Raw genomic sequence first — 22,270 nt, 5'->3', positions numbered from 1 at the left:
CTCGTCTCTGTCTCTCACCCCACTCTCCCCTCGTCTCTGTCCCTCACCCCACCCTGCCCTCGTCTCTGTCCCTCACCCCACTCTCCCTTCGTCGCTGCCCCTCTTTAACAAAGCAATTCATCAAAAGTGTATATATTATTCGCTGTTTTTCTCCTTCGCTCAAATACGCTCAGAGTTCCAAATTCCGTTATGTTACACTTAATTATAAAAACGAAACAATTTAAACAAAAATGTAATTTTTACGTTTACATACCAGAATTGGCGACTATATTCATTTGGTTTGTTTAGTTAAAAAGCAACAACATAAAACTACAAAAAAAGCAATAGCAAGTCTCGTTTATTTTCCAGGTGTCTTATACAAACAGCCCACATCCTCTTTAACTTCAATTTGAACTTCTCCGCCGAACCCTAAATAAAACCTGTTTTAGCAATGTTGACTAACGCGTTTTTAATAACAACATTCAATTATTTCTTTACAATGAGATGTTTCGACGGTGTGAATTTCACGGATAAATAAAAACGCCGTAACACTACTATTTAACGAACTTGTGACAGTTTTCATGTGATTTTACCTGTACATAACCTTATTATGGTCCACGCTCAGCCTGAACAGGTAAAATCAGCCCTTTACAGCTACAGACAGACTTTTTAAGTGGATTTTTTTTTTTACATTTCTGTACCTTTTGTTAAATGAGGTTCCTGAAGAAAAAATGAGTTTACGTTACTCATTAGAGCAGAACGAGGCTGAAACGGCCAACTGTTTTATTTCGGTTACTCGGAAATATAACTCCTTTGCTATGTCGTCGCACAGTCCACTTATCTGTACAGGGAGGAAAGGATCATGGTCACCATTTCCCATTGACGGTAATGCACTCATGACGTCACCATATTGTTGCTGTATTTTGCATTATGAGTTTTTACAACAGGGAGACGTGATTTCGCAATATTCGAAAAAAATCTCGTTCTGTCATTTTGTTTGTTTGTAATGTGTTCGTTGTTGATTCTTGTTTGTAAGACGCTATTTATTTCTCGTGAAAAAATGATAAGGTCGTTTTATCAAGCTATAAACAATAATGAAGAATTGATATGGCTTCCAATAATTTCTAGCCCCCTCCTCCTATACACATGCATTCCGGTAACAAGATAAAATATAGTGTAAATTATCAAAATTCTGAATAGAACAAAAAAAACCTAAGAAGCAAGAAATCAAGTATTACTTTGTTTTCAATATTATACCTGTTCGATGACGGGCTCTTTGCTACTAAATGGAGGTTTGCACCGGCAACCTGTTACCAAGTGTTGTGCCGTAATTAAGGTAATGTGCTAAATTTCTGTGATGAACTATAAGATTCAAAAAGTTTTCCGCTCACACACTCGGAAACTGTTCATTTTTTAATCTAATTAATGAAAAGCAAATTCATAAAAAAGTCAAACTATTCCTATTCTTTAGAATACCAGTAGGTATGTGGCCAATATGTACCGAACTCTGTCGAATGGCGCGAGATTACCTTCGGAGTAATGAATGCTAAAGGAAAAAAGGTCGGAATGATGAAGATCACGGCACGAAATCGCACTTTTATCCTTGGGGGAGTATATTAACTGTAGGTAAACTAGCAGCTACGTGGTATCAAACAGGACAAGCTATAAAAGTACGTTCTTGTTAAAGCAAAACTCGCACCTGAGGCTGTTCCGTCTGAGGTCAGGGAGTCCCCGACAAGGTCAAAACAAACATGACAAAACCTTAAATATATATATATGTATGTGTACATTACACAAAAGGTGGTATACGCATAGTCACACTTATTCTTATTTTCATTTACCAACAATTATGTCCGGGAGACATTTCTTAATATATGTATATATGTATGTGTGTGTATTTACATTTTGGTCCATTTGACGTTGTCGTAAGCTATAACACAAGAACATATTGTACGAAAGATGTGTTATAAATCTAATAAATTTCAAAAGTTTGAAAAGAGATATTCATACGTGTTTTGTGTTCTGTCCTCACTGGTAATACCCGTTCATCTACCTTCAGACTTAAAGCTATTTATAGCTGTAAAGTAATCATTCAATAATGACTTACCTGGCGCGCTCTCCTTTACGACATCGACACGGTTCAGTGCACACGTTTATTGGGAAAGTACATTACATGTAGGCTATATCACACCATATCATGCATGTGTGAATGGCTTTTATACACAGCTGCCACTTGGTGACAATTTTCAGTGTTTCAACGATCTTAACAAAAAGTAGGACTTTTGATAGAAACAGGAATTAAATATATATATATTACTCGATTTTTCCTTTTCTATTCAACGATAATTATATAGAAAAACTAGTTCGGCCAGATCGCCCACCTAATTGTAAGCGTCCTTCAGTGTGTGTATTTGCACGGATTCAGTCACGCCCCTAGTGTGTTCCAGGCAGGTACACACAAGTGCTAATATACCCGGTGTACGGAGCTGTGCTTTGTTGGCAATTGGAAAAGACCAGGATGTGTTTTTCGTGAAACCGTGGAAGAGATTTGGATAGCTTTCGCCCCGATTTTCGAGGATATTTCGGGAGTTTTAATTACAACATATCGGGGGAAGAAAGGTCTACACTTTTGTACGGTGTAAAAGTGGTCGGTGACGTTTTCTAAAAAGTACCCAAACATGGCACCGGAAGTAAGAAAGTGCACGCCCAAACCGGGTCTGGTAATTCTTCTGGTTCTCGGCTTTATACCAGGTGAATAATTTTGGTTCGATATGTCATTTGAAAACCAATTAAGTATACTTTTACTTCTGTTTTTATATTGATGTACCCACCCGTGTGTCACATACCCTGTTGTATATTGTCTCGTGTACAATTGTGTTTCTACGTTTATATTGATCCAAGCATATAATTCATAACCAATTTCTGTTTTCTTCCTAGTAATATATATCGTGACGTGTAAACATTTTTATTTAAAATATGAAATACAATGTGTATCGTCAAAATGGAAATTGACATTCGATCTGACTGGTCAGTTTCACATTAAACTCTCCCATATATAGTGAATTCTTTATCGACTGAGCTTGACACGCATGACTGATTTTGAATGACCATTAATACCTGAACTTGTACCCCACTATGAGGTAGTACGAGTGTGCATACTGTGATATTGTAGTGGGTTCCAGACTGAGATTATTGTCAAAATACCGGTTTACAGCCGTCTATTTTTGGGTCTGTCTTCTCATATACGTGATCTTTGCGGAATTACATCATGCATACAATACTCATTCATCACGTGCACACATTTAATTAACGTCTACAGGTAGACTGTATGTACATGTAATTGATTCAAACAGGTGTGGATGACTATGTTATGTAGAAGAGAATTAATGTTTTCTTACGACCTGGGAGTCGTACAGAATAAATAATAATGACATTCATGATTAATATCTAACAAGCAGAACAACATTTTAGTTAAGGATGGACGTTCTTCTGTGTTTATTAAAACCGAGAAGTAAATATTTGTATACCTGTAAGGAGAAGAAATGTTCAACCTATTAACAGGTTGGGGAAAACCACCAACTTGCGTATATACACAAACTAGCCTATTATACGCAAGTTGGAGTATGGATTTGTTACTAAAAATAACCCAAATCGCTTTAACAGTTACTTTTGCAAGATATTATTAAGAATCGCTTTAATTTACGACAAGGTAAATAATATTTTGCTAAAAGATGTTGACTGAAAGCATTGGCTACTTAGAAAGTTGATGTAACTTTACCGAAAGTATTGCATCTATTTTTGGTACTTTCCCACATGCAGATAAATTTTATTTTTGCATTTGTATTATGTTTCATGACTGAATAAATGCGACTTGTACAAACAATTTGAAAAAGTTAAGATTAAAGTGATTTTATCTATTTTTAGTATCAAATCCATACCCCTATTGGCGTATACTAGTCGAGTTTGCGTATGATACGCAAGTTGATACGCAAGTTAGTAGTTTTCCCCGACCTGATTAACAGACCCAACATACACACTTTCAGTATACACGCACTCCTCCCGCACGCAGTCGTCACTTCAACCCAACCACCCTTTAACCCCCCACCACACCACCACCACCACCACCATTTTCCACCAACACTACGCGAAGCCTCCAACCCCTCTCCCCGCAATCCAACAACCCAGAGACGTCAGTAGTCAGTAATTCACATTACACAGTTTGGGGGGAGGGGTGTCCAGATTTTCCGAAATTGGGGGTGTTGGGGAGGGGGTGGTATTGGGGAATATTGAGAAAATGCAATACGAGTCATTTTTCGACTGTTGATATAGCGCGCAATGTAGCTAGTAGAAGACAGGCTCGATACGCTTTAAAAATTTGCTACAATCAATACAGTGGGAGTATTTCACAATAGATGCCTTATCATGGTCTAATTACTGTCGTACTATGACAATATGAACTGCTCCTGAAAATAGACTAATGTCTTAATCCCGAACAGGATGACGAACCACTAACTGTATATGTAGTCTGATGTTAGGGTGACCCCCGACTTTCCTCCGACTTCATGAAGAATATCCTGTGAATTGAATTGTTAAACCAAATATATGTCCAAGATCTACGAATCTACAGTTAACACCGGTCATATCAAGCGCTTCTAACTTAATTTGATATTAACAGCTGAACTGTAATAAATAAATTAGAAACTAAATTTAAAATTTAATAAACAACTTGGCTGGTTAAACTATAGCCAAACTTAGATGTTGCCGAATAAATTTAAATTTACATTGTAAAGTTACATCACAGGTCCGGTCACGTGACACGGATCTGGTCTTCCTGGTATCTGGTTTCAAATACCCGAGTACGTAATTGTGAAGACCGTAGACATTTACTTGTACGGAGATTCAAAAAGGCCACAACACCGCCCGAGCCAATTGTTCGGAATTATGTTTTATATACACATTCAATGTAAACACAATACGCCTGCATTACAAGTACCTGAATAGAGCAGATCGGGGACATTATAACGTGAATGGTTCTCCTTTATTGTGAGCATAGAAACACGTCTCGCAATTCTAAATGTAAGGCTGAAGGTTATTTGTTTACGTCCTTAACAGATTAGCCATTCTAGACTATATATAGAGTATATCTAGTCTGCCCAGCTGACTCGTGTTTGTATGCTTCTTGACATCCGATAGACCGGCGTCCTGTACCGGCGATGCATCTAAAAGAGCCACTAAACTTCACTCTACAATGTAAACCGAGCAAACCAACCCCTGTAAAACCCGGATACCTGTTTAAAAGGCATCTAAGTGACAGCTGAAAGAATATGTTTCTGTCCGAATAAATTACTTTAACAGAGTAAAGTTCGTCTGAATGAGAAGAAAATATATGATTAAATGCTATCACCATTGAAGTACTTAGTTATTTTCGCCCGGATTTACAGCCTAATACAGGCTGCTTTGCCTATATAGCCAGTGCTTTATTTTCCCGAAATGAAATAAGCAGGAATATCCGCCAAATTTTATATAAAAAACGCTGTATTTCCCAAATTCATATAGGAACAGGTTGTTGCAAAATGTAGAAATAAAAACCTCTGATTTCTGATGATTTATGTTATATTTGATTGGATAAGATAGGTCCATTGTTGTTCAAGTACTTGGATATAGTTAACAGATAAATTCCTATATAATTAACCGATACATTCCTATATAGTTAACAGATACATTCCTATATAGTTAACAGATAAATTCCTATATAGTTAACAGATAAATTCCTTTATAGTTAACAGTTAAATTCCTATATAGTTAACAGATAAATTCCTATATAGTTAACAGATAAATTCCTATATAGTTAACAGATAAATTCCTTTATAGTTAACAGATAAATTCATATAAAGTTAACAGATACACTCCTATATAGTTAACAGAAACATTCCTATATAGTTAGCAAATAAATTCCTATATAGTTAAAAGATAAATTCCTATATAGTTAACAGATACATTCCTATAGTTAACAGATACATTCATATAGTTAACAGATACATTCCTTTAGTTAACAGATACATTCCTAGATAGTTAACAGATAAATTCATATAAAGTTAACAGATACACTCCTATATAGTTAACAGTTAAATTCCTATATACTTAACAGATAAATTCCTTTATAGTTAACAGATAAACTCCTATATAGTTAACAGACAAATTGCTATATAGTTAAAAGATAAATTCCTATATAATTAACAGATACATTCCTATATTGTTAACAGATAAATTCCAATATAGTTAACAGATAAATTACTATATAGTTAAAAGATAAATTCCTATATAGTTAAAAGATAAATTCCTATATAGTGAACAGTTAAATTCCTATATAGTTGACAGATAAATTCCTATAGAGTTAACAGATACATTCCTAGATAGTTAACAGATAAATTACTATATAGTTAACAGATAAACTCCTATATAGTTAACAGACAAATTGCTATATAGTTAAAAGATAAATTCCTATATACTTAACAGATAAATTACTATATAGTTAAAAGATAAATTCCTATATACTTAACAGATAAATTCCTAAATAGTTAACAGATACATTCATATAGTTAACAGATACACTCCTATATAGTTAACAGAAACATTCCTATATATTTAGCAGATAAATTCCTATATTGTTAACAGATAAGTTCCTATATAGTTAGCAAATAAATTCCTATATAGTGAACAGTTAAATTCCTATATACTTAACAGATAAATTACTATATAGTTAACAGATGCATTCCTATATAGTTAACAGTTAAATTCCTATATACTTAACAGATACATCCCTATATACTTAACAGATAAATTACTATATAGTTAACAGATGCATTCCTATATAGTTAACTGTTAAAATATAGTTAACAGATACACTCCTATATAGTTAACAGTTAAAATATAGTTAACAGATAAACTCCTATATAGTTAACAGTTAAAATATAGTTAACAGATACATTCATATAGTTAACAGATACACTCCTATATAGTTAACAGATAAACTCCTATATAGTTAACAGTTAAAATATAGTTAACAGATAAACTCCTATATAGTTAACAGATTAATTCCTATATTGTTAACAGATAAGTTCCTATATAGTTAGCAAATAAATTCCTGTATAGTTAAAAGATAAATTCCTATATACTTAACGGATACATTCCTATATAGTTGACAGTTAAAATATAGTTAACAGATAAATTACTATATAGTTAACAGATGCATTCCTATATAGTTAACTGTTAAAATATAGTTAACAGATACACTCCTATATAGTTAACAGACAAATTGCTATATAGTTAACAGATACATTCCTATATAGTTAACAGTTAAATTCCTATATACTTAACAGATAAATTCCTATATACTTAACAGATACATTCCTATATACTTAACAGATACATTCCTATATAGTTAACAGATAAATTCCTATATAGTTAACAGATTAATTCCTATATTGTTAACAGATAAGTTCCTATATAGTTAGCAGATAAATTCCTATATAGTTAGCAGATAAATTCCATGATGTGTGTATTTTGTCTTTGTCAAACGTCAGGGAACTATTCGGTGAATGCGAAATAAATGTTTTTTGAGATATACATGTAGTTTCATGCAATGCACAATCCATATTTACTTCGGGGACAAACGCTAGATAATTTAGGTTTTATAAACTATTAAAAAAGAATACGTTATATCACAACTAGGACGAACGCTAATGTAAGTTCTATGTTTTCCAAGTTTTCTAGTAAAGGAATGCTAGAAGAAGAAAAAAATACGAAATTGACATTATTTGATATTAATCATAGAAAGATATGTGAAATAAAACAAAACAAAAATGACCTCCGGAGAATTGTCAAATAATGACAACGAATTTAAAAATCCCACATTTTTGGATATCTTACAAATTTATGAAGTGATAACATCATGGTTTCGTATTAAGGCTAAAGTGAGTGTTACGTGTATTCGACAACTATCAGGTGTTATATTTGACAATTACAACAATCATTTATTTGACAACTACAACAATTATTTTGTATATTTCCTTACAGGTGCTCTCTGTGACTTCAATGCTATTTTGTGTTATACCAACGTTATTTATACGTTTCAGGTGTTTTATATGACAACTAAAACAATATTTCTATTATAATTTTCAGGTGTTCTATGCGACAACTACAATCTTTCTGGTCTCGTAGCTTCAAGTATAGCTGCTGTGTTCTATCTGATCTTACTAACAGCTGTCATCACAATGGGTATAATTTGGTAAGTTTGTATTTCCGGTGTTTCGTATTGTTAGTGTGTATTTACGGTTCTATTTCCCACGTATATATTTCCGGTTCTGGTTAATGAGGCTATTTTCCTAGCGCTATCGAATGTAAAATAAAAATCACTTATTGACAGATGAAATAGCTATTTTTTACCTAGTAACATGTACAAACAATAGTTATGATTATTGACAACGATAGTTTTCTAAAAGAAATGGCTATAGACCGCCAAGTCAAATTCGGCGATGCACGACTTTTTGTAAAAAAGAAAGTAAGAAATCTAGTTTGAATTAACCAACTCTAGTGTTGATGACTTTTGTTATATTTGAATATCTTCCATGACAGGCATAGATGGTATCCACGATACCAGTTGGCTCATAACAAAGTTAAAATCCCCCGCCACGTCAGATTCGCTCAGCTCCATGGAAGTCGTGTGGAGATCATTGAACCCGAGAGTAGATCGCTTCATTTGACGTCATATCCACCATCTATGAGGTCAACAAAGGTCATGGTCCCAACTGCTACAACTTATCAAAAAGCAGGTAAGAACGACCCGGTCACACTCCACTAACCGACTATGTTTATTTTTTATTTTTCAAATGATTTTTTTAAGATTATCTTTATGATCAGTGATAATGTTTAAGGATTCGAAAGTGAGTTATGAGTTTCTACTGATCTTCCTTAACAATGACTATTCTTATCAGTTATGGACTTTCGTTGAGGTGAATGTGTGGGTAAATGATTCTGAGAAAACGACATTGACCGAAATAAAAGTCCGTAATTGTAATATTACAAAATTACCAACCTCCACGTGATTATGATTCAACAAATGGCCATAAAGGGAAAACGACGTCATTTGATATAAATTATGATAAATTTGAGGAAATGTTGAAATCTAATTAAGTCCATATGTGTGAGTGGGCATGAGTACGTTTTTATCAGACATTATTCAAATAGCGATCAACTCATGCACATGTGAATTAATACTGTCTTTATAAAATATACGTGATCAAGTTAATTTAAAACAAATTCAGGGATGAGGTAAAATTCCATCCTTATCGGGAATCTCCTCAGATTCGCCTTACCAGAGTGCACACCTGATGTATTATTAGGACAATCCTATTTTTTTATGAACGGAAATTTTACCTGGCTTGTTCATTTATGCCTAGGTCGAATACAGTAACACAGACATGGTGTAATGTTACATACATTCTCGACTCTGACACAAAAGCACATGTATTGTGTGTAAAGTAGCATACATCCCATACTCTAACACAAAAACACGGTAAAATGTTACGGTAGTGTATAAACTTAACTCTAAAACAAAAGTACAGACATAATATGTAAGATTAAACCACAAATAGACGGGCATTATGTATAAAATAGAGCATATATATTTAACTTTTACTAAAACAAATGCAGGGATAATTTGTAAAGTAGCACATATCCTTAAGGTGGCTCCACACATCGTCATCAGCGTCCATTTTCGTGACGTACTTCCGGAAAAAGTACAGCTCGGACTCAATTATCTTGATCGAAATGTGCATGTACACCGTGTCGTCATTTCCGTTTTTGCGTATCGGGCATTCAACACCTGGTAAACAATAGTACACGTGCGTGCCGATGATATGTCAACACCCGATATCGAGATTTTACCGGGAAATGTATAATCACTCATATACGCTCGAGGCCGTTACGATTTTCGCTGTTGAGGGAGTTTCGCTCTGTCGATTAAATCGTGTTTACAAATGTAGTCTACTTACTATGTGAAAATAATGTTTTGTAAAATATCAAGATACCTATGAAATGCATGTGTGAGTGCACGTGAGAACGGCAGGCATACCATGCCATAGCCTCTGGAAACATATATGTACCTGACATGTAATTATAAATATACCGTAAGTTAGCGAACTGTGGAATGATGTCCAAAGTGTACATGACTGAGGGTAATTTGGTTCCATTAAAGAACAATAAATTGATAATTTTGATATCATATTTTTGATTTATTTCCATCATTTTTGTTATATGTAAACAGAGACAACTGTCATTGTGTAAATGTCACCCCTCTGCAAAAAGTTCCGATTATTTTCAAGGAAGATAACTCTCACCCGGATCAAAGTGATTGTAAAATGTAAAATAAATTAATTATAAAGCCATTGTGTATATTTTGTTCAATTTCCCATTCTATATGTATAGATCTTTGTGTCCTGGGTGCTTTTAGCTTGTAGATAATCACTTTTATACGTACAAATTCAATAAGAAACACTTTGTGTAACATGTGTAACATATTTTGCGATAAATAAAAGGGTTAATTAGAAATGCTTCTTTTCATTTTATTATTGTTGTTATTGTTCCGAACAATGCCACACACCAAAAAAAACGGAAAATATTAAAATTGACGAAATTTCATTTTTTTTTGTATTTTTTCCAAAAAAGTCCCCAAACTATCGGGATGTTTAGATTTTCATAAAATCAACTCTACATAGTTGCATAACCATTATATGAAAGTTTCAACGAATTTTTCTGGTTAATTGCGAAAGTGTGGAGCCACCTTAACCGTTGAAAGAAAAAAACACACAGGTATAATGTGGAAGGTAGCACATTGTTTGGATACAGGCTACCTTGTTATATCTACCTTCTTTTAAAAAGAGTTCTACACTGAAAAACATTCAAATTTTCTACAAAATAGTGGTTTCCCCCCTTATTTGGAACAAGCATTTACATTTTTAATCAACTTACAACATATAACATTGACAATTCTCAGTTTTTTCTTAATTATGATAACATATTGATTAAAATAATGAAGGGAAATAACTCTAACATAGATCACACTTTTACATGTAAGGTAGCATATTGCCTTAAGTCAGTGCAATGTGAGTTGTTGGTAATCTGGCCTTGTACAACATCTCTATAACAACCGCTTGTTTCATCTGACAGGTGTATATATATACATGTATATAATGTTACTGAGCCAGCAAGACATAACGTCGCGACAGTATCAGGAAGCTCATGAATATTCATAAGTCGAAACGAGCAGCATATGGTCGTGTGTTGCCTTGTGTTTTATATACGTTCTACATCAATTATTCAAGACCCAATGAATCCAGTGTAGAGAGAACATGAAAACTAAGCGGTAACAAACGAAAAACTAATTTTATATATTAACGACACGTGATTATAGGAAATTGAACCGGAAATGGAAATATATTGGTTTAAGAAATTGGATTTGAAGAGAAATTACACAAAGTAACATATGATTTTAAATAGGACATATAAACTGCAAAATCTGTTTAAATGGAGCAACACTAGAACCTAGATTCAGTTTTGGTTTAAGTGTTTTTTAAGAAGAAATATTTATTTTGAACCGAGTACAATATCTCAATAACAACCACTTCCGTATTAGTAAACGTCCATTTTTGACGGGTTACACCATAAATTTGATCAAATCTTCAGTGATACGAATAGAATGCTGTGCCTATAGGATTGGTTAGTGGTTGGCCTGCTCTATTCCACTGCATGATATACAAGGGTACTTGTGTGGTGATCCTGTAGATTGGGCAGATTTCTTCGGTGTCTCATTATTAGAAACATGGAAGAGGCTTATCTGATATGTTGGTGCCAATGCTTAGTTTCTCTTCAGATTATCTGTTATTTTCTATTGGTGAAGTCTCCATAGCGGTCACTTCCGGTTGTATTTCCTGGTGGTTTATATAAGTATTTTTTGGGAAATTTCTGTTCACATTTCTTTCTTACCGCTGAAAAATTGAGACAGCTAGACGGTAATCAACCCATGTATCCTTTTTGCATAATTCGCAATTGTATACTGTATCAATGGGAGGGGTTTGTTGTCATCTCGGGGAAACCAAAGGCGCAAAATTTGTATCTGCCGTTTCCTATAAACCCCCCGAATTTGTTTCCCTTTCGGTCATCCCCCATTATCGTTGGTTGGGGTCTTTTACTGTTTTTAAGCACCTCTGCGGGCACATGTCCGCCTCAACCAGAGATTTGACTTTATTTCTTGATAGAAACATGAGTTCAAACTATGTAGTTCCTTCTTAACTTCCTTGTTCGTTTCAGTTCATATCAGGTTTTTGCTAGAGCTTGCGTCCTGTAAAATGTCAGTGTTGTGTTTTTCCTTGTCCTGTTATTCATTCATTAAGTTCAACATTTTCACGTTAATTCACCGGGCGACAAAATAATTAGCGCTCTGAACCCATCTGAGCCGACCTATGTTACATTAGGGACTTCAACTCTTTCCGATGATTGAAAAAGCCTAACGAGAGTTGATTCTCTCGAATGTGAATTATATAATCTCAGCACGCGGCGAATGATTAGCATGTAGCGAAATATTTCTTAATGAAAACTATGTAAATTATAATAATTATATTTCATAATTAGGTTTAATTGCCATTTAGCGTAAATCGATTAATTTTTTCTCTTTCCTGTTCTAGATTCCTGGATCAAGGAGCAGTAAGTATAGTTCCCTCATATGTTACGAAATGGCAATGCCAACACTATTTCTTTATTTGAAATATTGTTTATCGTAATAGATTAGAGATCCTGGGTCAAATACTGGTCACGGCACCAAATTGTTGTAGGGCGGTAAAATTCAATGAATCAGACAGGGACTGGAACCCATGGTTTTCTCGTTCGGTTGATGTATCTTATTCCCAGTAATGACTCAGTTAAGATCCTTAACTTGGTCCTCAACACTCAGGGTTATCTACCCTTACTGTTTTCACTTTTGAATATAGTTACACGTAATTTGATTCCGCTCTTTTTGGGAGTTGCTGCCAGAGTTATTGTTTATAATCGTAGAAACTCGGATCTAGATTCAATTCAGAAGTATTCCTTAATATGTCATTTCCTCTGTACTTGTGATCAATAGGTAACTTTGCTTAATGATTGTAGGAACAGCTGGAGATTCTTTTCTCGCTTTCAAAATGTATAGAAAAATGTACAGTAATGTCTTGTTGAGTCGTTAATATAATGAGTCAATTAATTCAATAAATACGCCATACCAAGAAAAATGTAATAAAATGTAACGACATTTAGAGTAACCATTTTGACTAAAATTATTTTGTAATAAAATTATACCGACAAAGAGCTGGTATTGGCATTTTGATGGGAAAAAACTTCATGTTGAATCTTTGTTTTGTTTTTTGATTACATATGCTTTTATAACAATTTTTTCAGGAGACGATTTGGAGGAGATCAAGTTCCTAAGGTAACGTTTAATACACATATCAAGATAGAAGTAGACAATGCTCGGACTCTCGTGCAAACGTATTGAACTTTCCATCACAAATACTGTTCTTTGTGTTAAAAATTATTTACTTCTAGCGTTGAGAACTTATGGGAAAGATAATTGGTCAGCTTTAACTTACTTGTACTTTCAGTCCTTAGTTGAACTTAAGTTGTGTTCAAAATCAAAATCCTCGAAAAAATCTCATACAATACACACACCCTTACACGTTTACTGTTCTACCTGAGCCTCACTTGCGGAGCGTTTGCGTCTTAGGTTGAACAGCGAATTTGTAGGAGTCTGTAAGTTCGAACTTTTAGAGTTCATCCTTAAAGTATATTTTTCTGAAATAATCGCTTTACCATTATTACTTATAAAAAACTGTAGTTATGTAGCTCTGTAATTCTATCGACTAGAATTTGTTTATCCACAACCCCGCAAGGTTAATTTGATGAAGAAAAACATGATCAGTATCAAGCAAGACTATATATGTGCTGATGATGGATATTTTAACAATTCTCATATATTTGGATTTTTTTTTCACACAGGAATCTGTGATGAATTTTGACGAAGAGGAAGGTGACGTCATTGTAACGGAAGTAGGACCGGAAGTGGAAATTCCAAAGTCTCGGCTCAACACGACAATCCAAGTTGATCCCGACAAGAACAAAAACAACGCAACGGATGACGAGATCTCGCGCCTCAACAGGCGCCAGAGTGACCTCACCCATTCACAGGGGATCGCGGGAGTGTTCAGCTTCGACGACGAGGATACTGTATTGGATTCAAACGTCGGAAACGAGGGCACTGTACTATATTAAAAAATAAATTGCAGTTTTACTTTCTTGTATAACGTGCTAATTTAAAGAAGTATCATACATTTTGTATGGCATGTTATGGTTCATATTAATTGTCACGTGCCGGTAGTGTATCAATTGTATGGTTCAGTTATCATTTGTATGGTACAGTTTATCATTACATTTTTAATGATATGCATGCACCATAGTATAGCTGTTGCATTATTTTCTTTATATGATTTTCTTTTTGTAGTACTTCAGTTTGTACAACATTATATAGGCTTATAGCATTGATTCATTTCATGTGACATGATGCACTAATGATTCATTATACATGTCATGATAAACTAGTGATTTATTTTATATGACATGATAAACTAGTGATTTATTTTATATGTCATGATAAACTAGTGATTCATGTTATATGACATGATGTACTAGTGATTAATTTTATATGACATGATGAACTCAAGTTCAAGTTCTTTATTAACTTTAAGGCCTTGCGACTTATCAGTGTAAACATATAATAAACAGGATATTTACATGTGTACAAAAAGCCTCATTGGTCACAGGAGAATGAACAATACACACATACAAACTGTCATTTATCTGATCGGCGATTATTTGGATTTAGTGATTCATTTTATATGACATGATGAAGTAGTGATTCATTTCATATGACATGATGAACTAGTGATTCATTTTTAATGACATGATGAACTAGTGATTCATTTCATAAGACATGAACCAAGCAGTTCTTGTGTTGTACATCTTCTGCAATAGGATATAAGCAATCAAAAACGTTTTATTAAAATATTTTTTTACTATGAAGTAACAAATAATTTTTGAAATGTTGAAGAATATTTTTTTATTATTGGATGTAACAGTTTACCTTTCTCATCACCTGAACACAGGGTAATCGGTTATTTAACTTCAGTTCTAAATAATTAACTCTGTTAATATGCAATTTGTTTTACAGGTTTTAGTCGTCTGACGTGAGACATCATTAATTGTCTGCTAATGGAAAAATTCACAGCTATGACTCATGAATGAACATTTGCTTGAAAGTTGAATTTATTTTTGTAATGATTCTGTCCCGCCGTTTAAACAAAATTTCATTAATCTTCACATTTACATCTATCAATAATTACAGCAATATTTCACCAAATGATACTGTCCCATCTCTTGCAATTGTATAAAAAGTTTTCACTTAATGGATACGGTCACTGGTAAAAACGTGTAATAATTTCGGCATATGATGTCTCGCCAAAATGAAGATTTTACCAGAGAAAAATAAGTAAATTAACTCCTAATTTGTGAATGTAAAAACGTAGCATGGTTCATTCTAACATCAAGCTCCTTATAATGGATTTTAATTTGATATCACAAATGTTAAGTTTACACATGTTTATTTCATTATGTTGTTTGTTCTGCCTGTTGTTTATCTTCATAGTTTTGATACATTCTTTTACATATAAACATGATGTACATGTATTTAATAATACTTCTGGAGAACTGTACTGTCCTAGGTTCAGAGAATTCACTGAAAGGAATAACTCTATTTCAAGAAGGGAGATAACTCTTTTATCAGGAAGACCAGAGCCGTTTTCGTTTAAACGGTTGAACCGATTGGACCAAAGTTGTTCGTTTATTAAATAAGTTCGGACCTAGTAATCTGATGGTGCTTTCAGGCGAGCCTTAACAAAGCCTTGCAAGGTCTGCATAAACATTTGCAGGTCCGCCAGGATTTATACCCGAAAATGTTACATTTAAAGATGGACAAACTGGTTGATCCGCATAAACGAACAGGCCCCTGAAGGCCGTTTCAAAATGGAAAAGAGAGATAACTCTATTTTGAAAAGGCATAAAACAATATTTTTTTAAGTTGAACAGTTTTCACTTCTTAAGCTTTTATTTGTTGATTAATATCATGAAAACAAATAACTATACTGTAAAAAGTCATTAACCGAACAAAACAGTTCTTGACAGAAATGTTCTCAAATGATGACATCCTTGCTTCACAAATCCATTAATACTTTCACTGGTAACCAAAGAATCCGGATGCATATCATTCCTATGATACTAGTTCCATGTGGGGCTGAAAGTAACGCTTGTAATCCGGATATATATGTAAAATCACCTCTGTTATCCGGATTTATGTATAAAGGAGTTGAATCGTCCCTTTTATATGTCGGTCATGATCGTAATCCTGATTTTAAATCGTCGGAAATAAAAGTGTCTAGACTTACGCATTTCATCGTCGTCAAGTCCTCCAGACTTCGTCAATTTCCGTTCAAAATCATCATACAAGATTTTTCCTGGCAAAATGTCTGGTAACAAAATTCTAGTGTAGAATGTGTGCTTTGGAAGAACATGAGAAGAAATAAAGGTTGGAGTACCATTGCAATACTTTCTATAGAAATAACTGCACAATCATTATGTAGTGTACATAGCTCTATTATACATGTATATCACCGAAATCTAACTCGTTGCATTATACTTGCATAATACGATTAATCAATGTATTTTGGAGTTTAGTATCAGATTTATATTTTATAGACGGCTTTTAAGGCTAAATTTACAATAAAAAGCGTATATGTGCCTTTATGTTCTTGTTAGTCTTGTGTATTTCCATATTTTAATTACCCGGTGTAGGTTTGGGGGAAATAAAACCTGTTGTTTCCCCATGGCGTGTCGTAAAAGGCTATTAAAGTTGACTCCAAGAGACCAAATTGTGCCGTCCCAATTGCAACACTTGTGATTCATGCCTTTTCTTTCATCCCTACGCTGTCTTCGTTTCGACGGTTTCTCCTTAGACAACCGTCTTCATATGACCGTAGCTGGTGCAATAATGTTACCCCCCCACACACACACATACACAAACGAAAGCGATATCAAATTGGTTTTAAGTTGTACGTAACCATTTACACCAATCAGAAAATCACTCGTTTGTGATGCTGCACGCCGCTGTGAATGCAAGACGGTCAACAACATTTATTTTAATTCACAAAAGACAAAAGCACACCTAATCGAATGCATTCGGTTGTATAGGTTGATGTCATAAAGGCATATCGTCGGGGCTAACTGTATTCATGGAACTAGATCTGACTTGATCAAAACGTATGTTTCTCAGGATGGACTCGCCTTATTATACTATACTGCAATGTTACTAATCAACAACACCTTTACGAAACTCCCATGATGATAATGGTAAGCTGTGTGTGTGTTCGTGTACAGAAAACGTATTGGTGTTCTTTGTTGTGGTCAACCCGTACTTCCAACGGCGTCCCTTCCCGTAGTGTCCCTTCACTTGAATGCTACATCACAGACGCTGTAGCACCTAGCCCAGGTCATTTAAAAACCCTACTAGTTTTGAGGGCAGGATTAGAATACATCTTCTTCCTTAGAAAATAACACTCCTCGACAAAAATGTTGCCATAATTAGATATCCATATGATAATCTTGCTGACTACTTTCGGGAAAGTCGGTTTCTGCTTTAATTTGATAGGAAGTGTTAATGTAGACTGCGATGCGTTCTCTTTACTGTCAAATAACGCCCCCATAAACAAAGGATCTATGTAAATTATGGAGCAATTTATCTTTTTCACTATAACATTTTCTTGTTTTACTATGTTTGTTATCACAGATACGAACGCCAACAATTTAGTCTTCACCTGCGGCCGTAATTTGTCAACAAATGGCATTAGCTATTATAAAAAAGTGGGGGATTATACATTTGCCTCCGAGTGTGCGAATGAACGTCAAGATCTGTGATAAGTGTAAATTGTCCGTTAACCCATATACATATGAAAGTAAATGTATTACTCATTATATGTGCAGATCCCATAACCCGCATGCCCTGACGTCAAATTATCTTTTATGTTGACAAGTATATGACCGCGTCCATCGAGCCGTGACGATCAACCAGTCAAAAACGTCGTTACAAAACGTACATGGCAATCCTAGCTCGCCTTCGATTGCACACACAGTCGGGAGTTTCGTTTCGTTTCGTATACACTGCTCACATGTTTCCCACATACACACCTGGTTTAAACCACACTAATTAAGGATTTGGTTAATTACTTCAAAGGACAAACATCTAAACAAAGACATGGAATATACGAAAATACTCATGGAAATTATTATATTTACTCTTCTTCCGCAAGGTAAGTTTAATTTTATATCTGTTTTCGCCAATAACTCCAGGCGCAGTACATAATCCATAGCGATTAGGAACATCTGTTGTTTTGTTTGTAGACGCGGTTTGTATCCCTGTGGCCAGATGTCGCTAACATGCTTAATACTATCTAAGGCCATGTACATTTCATGTACATGTCACATTAATTATTACCTAAGATGTATTCATATAGATGATGAATATATCAATGTACATTGTTTCCCTGGCGCATTTGTTTTAAACGATCAAAGCTTCTATGGATGCCGAAACTCATGGGGGCTGGGGTTTTCAAATTAGAAAAAATGTGATCAATTCATTATTTTTAAAAATAATAAAACTTCATTTTCGTCGAGTGCAAATTTAATGCATTTTATCGAAATCCACAAGAAACAGTAATTTATTCAATGAGCCAACACAATTAAATCGTGTTTAGATATGTCAGCAAAATGTTCAGTGTGTTTCGTATCCTGTTTCTGGAGTTTGTCTTGTGAAAAGGCCTGTGTTTTAATAACATTTTTTTATACACATTTTGATTCACAAGTTTTATTATCTCAATAATTTGTAATAAAGACACGAACGGAATGCTTTTTAAAGTACATTTAATCATACATCAATCATTGACTACACAATACTCATATAGGACCATTTGAATAACGGTTACCAACATATTAATCCGGATTTCGATAATCCTGGAAACCCACTCTCCGGATGGTTATGGTATTGAAAAAATACGTTCTTTTTCATTACTCCGGAAATTTCTTTTAAATCGTATCCTCCTTTTCATTCGGGAACCGTGTCCGTTCTAATTACGTTCATTGTACTCGCGAAATGATAATTCAACAAAATATAATAATAAAGAATCGAACCAATAAACACATCTTTATCCAGTGCGTGGTATAATGAATAGCAATCATAAAGCGGACATCCCTGGCCCATGCCCGGGGCAATTCCTAAATTAATTTGATCTGTAGTAGGACAGATATATCTCCATCTTAATCTCAATATTCAGTATGCCCTACAGCTATACATTGTATCTCATTATTTATCCTTTATTGTTTATTGTATGTATTGTGTGTGTACAGACAAGCCCCGTCTAAATTGAAACCTCGTTTATCCGGTTACTGCAGTAATCCGGATTAGCGTTTGCTTCATCGTTCGGAATAACGATTTTTTCGGATAAACGACTTTTTTAAAACTTGAAGTTTGTTTCTAGTATTGGGTTCGGATAACTATTTTCTCGAATATTTAAAATATGGAATAGCTTTCGTCCGTTGCTTGAAACTCACACGAACGATTTTACTAAATTACAGATCTAACAGGTTTTAGAATTCCGGTAATTTTAGTAAAAGGTCACAACGCCAACATGTTTAAGCGGCCAAATATTGTTACCTGTTCTGATGATAATGCTATTAATTATGTTGATAGGAAACAGCGCGTACGCATTTGACCTATATACAAGATATATCAGCGTGTTTCGAAGCAAGACCTAAAATCAACAGCCGTAACAACACGTGTTAAGTGAATGACAATGGTAGCTACTTCAATTTTACACAACAAAAATCTACTTCTTGGCGCTTACTCGTCCTCCCCATTCCTTCCCACCGTATAATGTGACCGGGGGGAATACTGTGCTGGATTCCTTTAGCATGTTTTTTCACACAGGAACTGTGGTACAGCTATTTTTGGACCTAAACTATGGTTTTCGGAATGATGTGTTAGGTGTTTAGATAAAAATGCAACCCCAATGATAATACATATCATGTAACAAATGTTCAAGTCCCTGTGATATTTCAGTGAAGTAGCGCTCTAAAGTCGGCATCAGATCCGCGCTATCGCGAGGAGGCAAGTACACCAACATACATTGTATCCAGCACACATACACACAAGCACGCGTACACAACACACATGGAGGCACGTCCTTAACTGATGTTAGTTGTTAATAGAACGTTAAACAAAATAAAACCAAACCAAGTCCTTCCCACCTCTAGTACTTCAACAGAGTCTGACAACCCAACTGTGTATCGTAAATGTCGATTGAAAGTTGGAATCTCCAACTTTCAGTGCACTTATAATATTTAATATATTGTTTTTTGTCTTCGCAAAACATTTTAAGGGAATTGAATCCAATAGGGGTGGGGGTGGGGGGAGGGGGATTGTTTTTTATTAAGTGTTTAATACACGACGGTGGTAGAAAGGGAAGCTTGACAGAGTCGTCCGTTGCGATTTGGTGAATGTTATTATGTGAAAGAGTTCACTGAAATATAGTTTGTCTCAGTGAATCAGCGGTGATATCTGTGAAATAAACTATTAACCATGGAGATGTAAAAGTACTGAAGGAAAATTATCCATGTTTCTTTCTATACATATCATAGAAAAATGCTGCCCTCGCTAGATGGTTTCTGATAAGAATATTTACAGGAGATAGTGTTAAAACATTTACAGCATTTTGGTTCGCCATGATATTAATCAGTGCACCCCTGCAGGTCGGGGATCGAGAAAAGAAATCACCTGCTGTTACTCACTGCCTGTATAGTAGGAGGCGACTAATGTGGGGATCCCCTGCAGAATTAAGAGATTTGCCTTTGCGCCCTCTACTTTGGGACACAAAAGCGATCAAATTAAATCTGCTGCACCCATTGCAACATTTGGGATCTTTATCCTTTCTACTTCTAACTATCTTTTATTTCCTTTTTATTTTGGCAATACCTCACTTCTGCCTTTAATGTTGAGCGTTTGCCCAGGTGAGGAAGGCAACGGTTTCTGTCGGGACATACAAAAAGTCCTTTAAAATGGTAGTTGTTATTCCCTGCTTGACGTTCAGCATTGAGGGTAATGGCAACAACTGGTTACCCGTTGTCAGTATAATGTGACCGGGCGGAATGCTGTGCTGGGTGCCGTCGGCATTGTATTTCAGTGAGATAGCACTATATATAAAGTCGGCATCAGATCAGAGCTATTACAAGGATGCAAGTACAACAACATACCCGGTCTCCAGCATACACACACGCTTGCACGCTTACACAACATACATAGAGGCACGCCCTTAAATGACCTTGAATGCAAATAGGACGTTTAACAAAATAAAACTAAACTAAACCAATTATTAATCAGTGAGGAATTTTAACAAAGTTTTTTTAAAGCTTACCCACCTGTATAAATCAGTACCGTTACATACCGCTATTGGGAAGCAGTCACGAGATAGACAGGCGTCCTTCAACGGTATTTCGTTTATCCGCAATAGCTTGGCGCTACACTTACTGTTTTAAACATTGACTATATAAACCAATTATATAGAACATTGTGCTCTGTTATATCTTATCTTGAAATAAACATCCTGATAATGATATTCAAGACAAAACACAAGTAAATTACAGTGAGTCACCGACTGGCATACGAGGTTATGATGCCTTGTAAAGTAAGTATTCCCTTTAACCACACGTAATGAAAAATGGCTGGTCGTTTTAATGGCAGGACCCTGCAGGGACGGATCCAGGATTTCCTAAAGGGGGGGGCGGGCCGAGAATTTTTTCTCAATAGTCAACGGTGTGCTGCGAAAGGCAGCAGCCCGAGCGCGTAGCGCGAGGAGGGGGAGGGTACAGACCCCCTCCCCGTAAGGGGGGTTTGGGGGATCTCCCCCCAAAAAAATGTGTTTTCTAGAACGTCTCAGAAGCGATTTCCCGTGTTCTGAGGATTGTTTTTATGTTTAATTAACAAGAAGAAAAAAACATATTTTAAGTATGGCCCAAAGACTTTTTTTGTGTACTGGAAAGAAAATTAAAGTTT

The 22,270-nt window shown here is 35.0% G+C and overlaps 2 protein-coding genes across 2 annotated transcripts in view; both read left to right on the top strand.

Annotated features, from left to right (window-relative positions):
* The first annotated feature begins 2,376 nt into the window (after window positions 1-2,376).
* On the top strand, window positions 2,377-16,917 carry LOC110456760. Its single transcript, XM_021507706.1, has 6 exons — window positions 2,377-2,730; window positions 8,161-8,266; window positions 8,614-8,810; window positions 12,720-12,738; window positions 13,465-13,495; window positions 14,062-16,917. The coding sequence occupies exons 1-6, from the start codon at window positions 2,658-2,660 to the stop codon at window positions 14,332-14,334; spliced, it is 699 nt and encodes a 232-aa protein (XP_021363381.1). The 5' UTR covers window positions 2,377-2,657; the 3' UTR covers window positions 14,335-16,917.
* Window positions 16,918-18,202: 1,285 nt separating this feature from the next.
* LOC110456762 overlaps window positions 18,203-22,270 on the top strand; it is a 23,375-nt gene continuing 19,307 nt past the window's right edge. Inside the window, exon 1 of the mRNA XM_021507709.1 lies at window positions 18,203-18,476. Within this exon, the coding sequence (XP_021363384.1) occupies window positions 18,422-18,476 (55 nt within the window). The 5' untranslated portion in view covers window positions 18,203-18,421. The remainder of the gene's footprint in view (window positions 18,477-22,270) is intronic.

The sequence above is a fragment of the Mizuhopecten yessoensis genome, unplaced genomic scaffold, assembly GCF_002113885.1.
Source record: "Mizuhopecten yessoensis strain PY_sf001 unplaced genomic scaffold, ASM211388v2 scaffold8841, whole genome shotgun sequence".
NCBI lineage: Eukaryota > Metazoa > Mollusca > Bivalvia > Pectinida > Pectinidae > Mizuhopecten > Mizuhopecten yessoensis.
The sequence above is the reverse complement of the archived record's forward strand: the minus strand, read 5'-3'. Positions and strand labels throughout refer to the sequence as shown.

Bases quoted from the DNA above. Each gene is read 5' to 3' on its own strand.
- LOC110456760 (XM_021507706.1), top strand. From the start codon at position 2,658: ATGGCACCGGAAGTAAGAAAGTGCACGCCCAAACCGGGTCTGGTAATT. The intron at 8,267-8,613 runs GTAAGTTTGTAT...CTTCCATGACAG, and splicing joins ATCACAATGGGTATAATTTG to GCATAGATGGTATCCACGAT. The intron at 13,496-14,061 runs GTAACGTTTAAT...TTTTTCACACAG, and splicing joins GAGGAGATCAAGTTCCTAAG to GAATCTGTGATGAATTTTGA.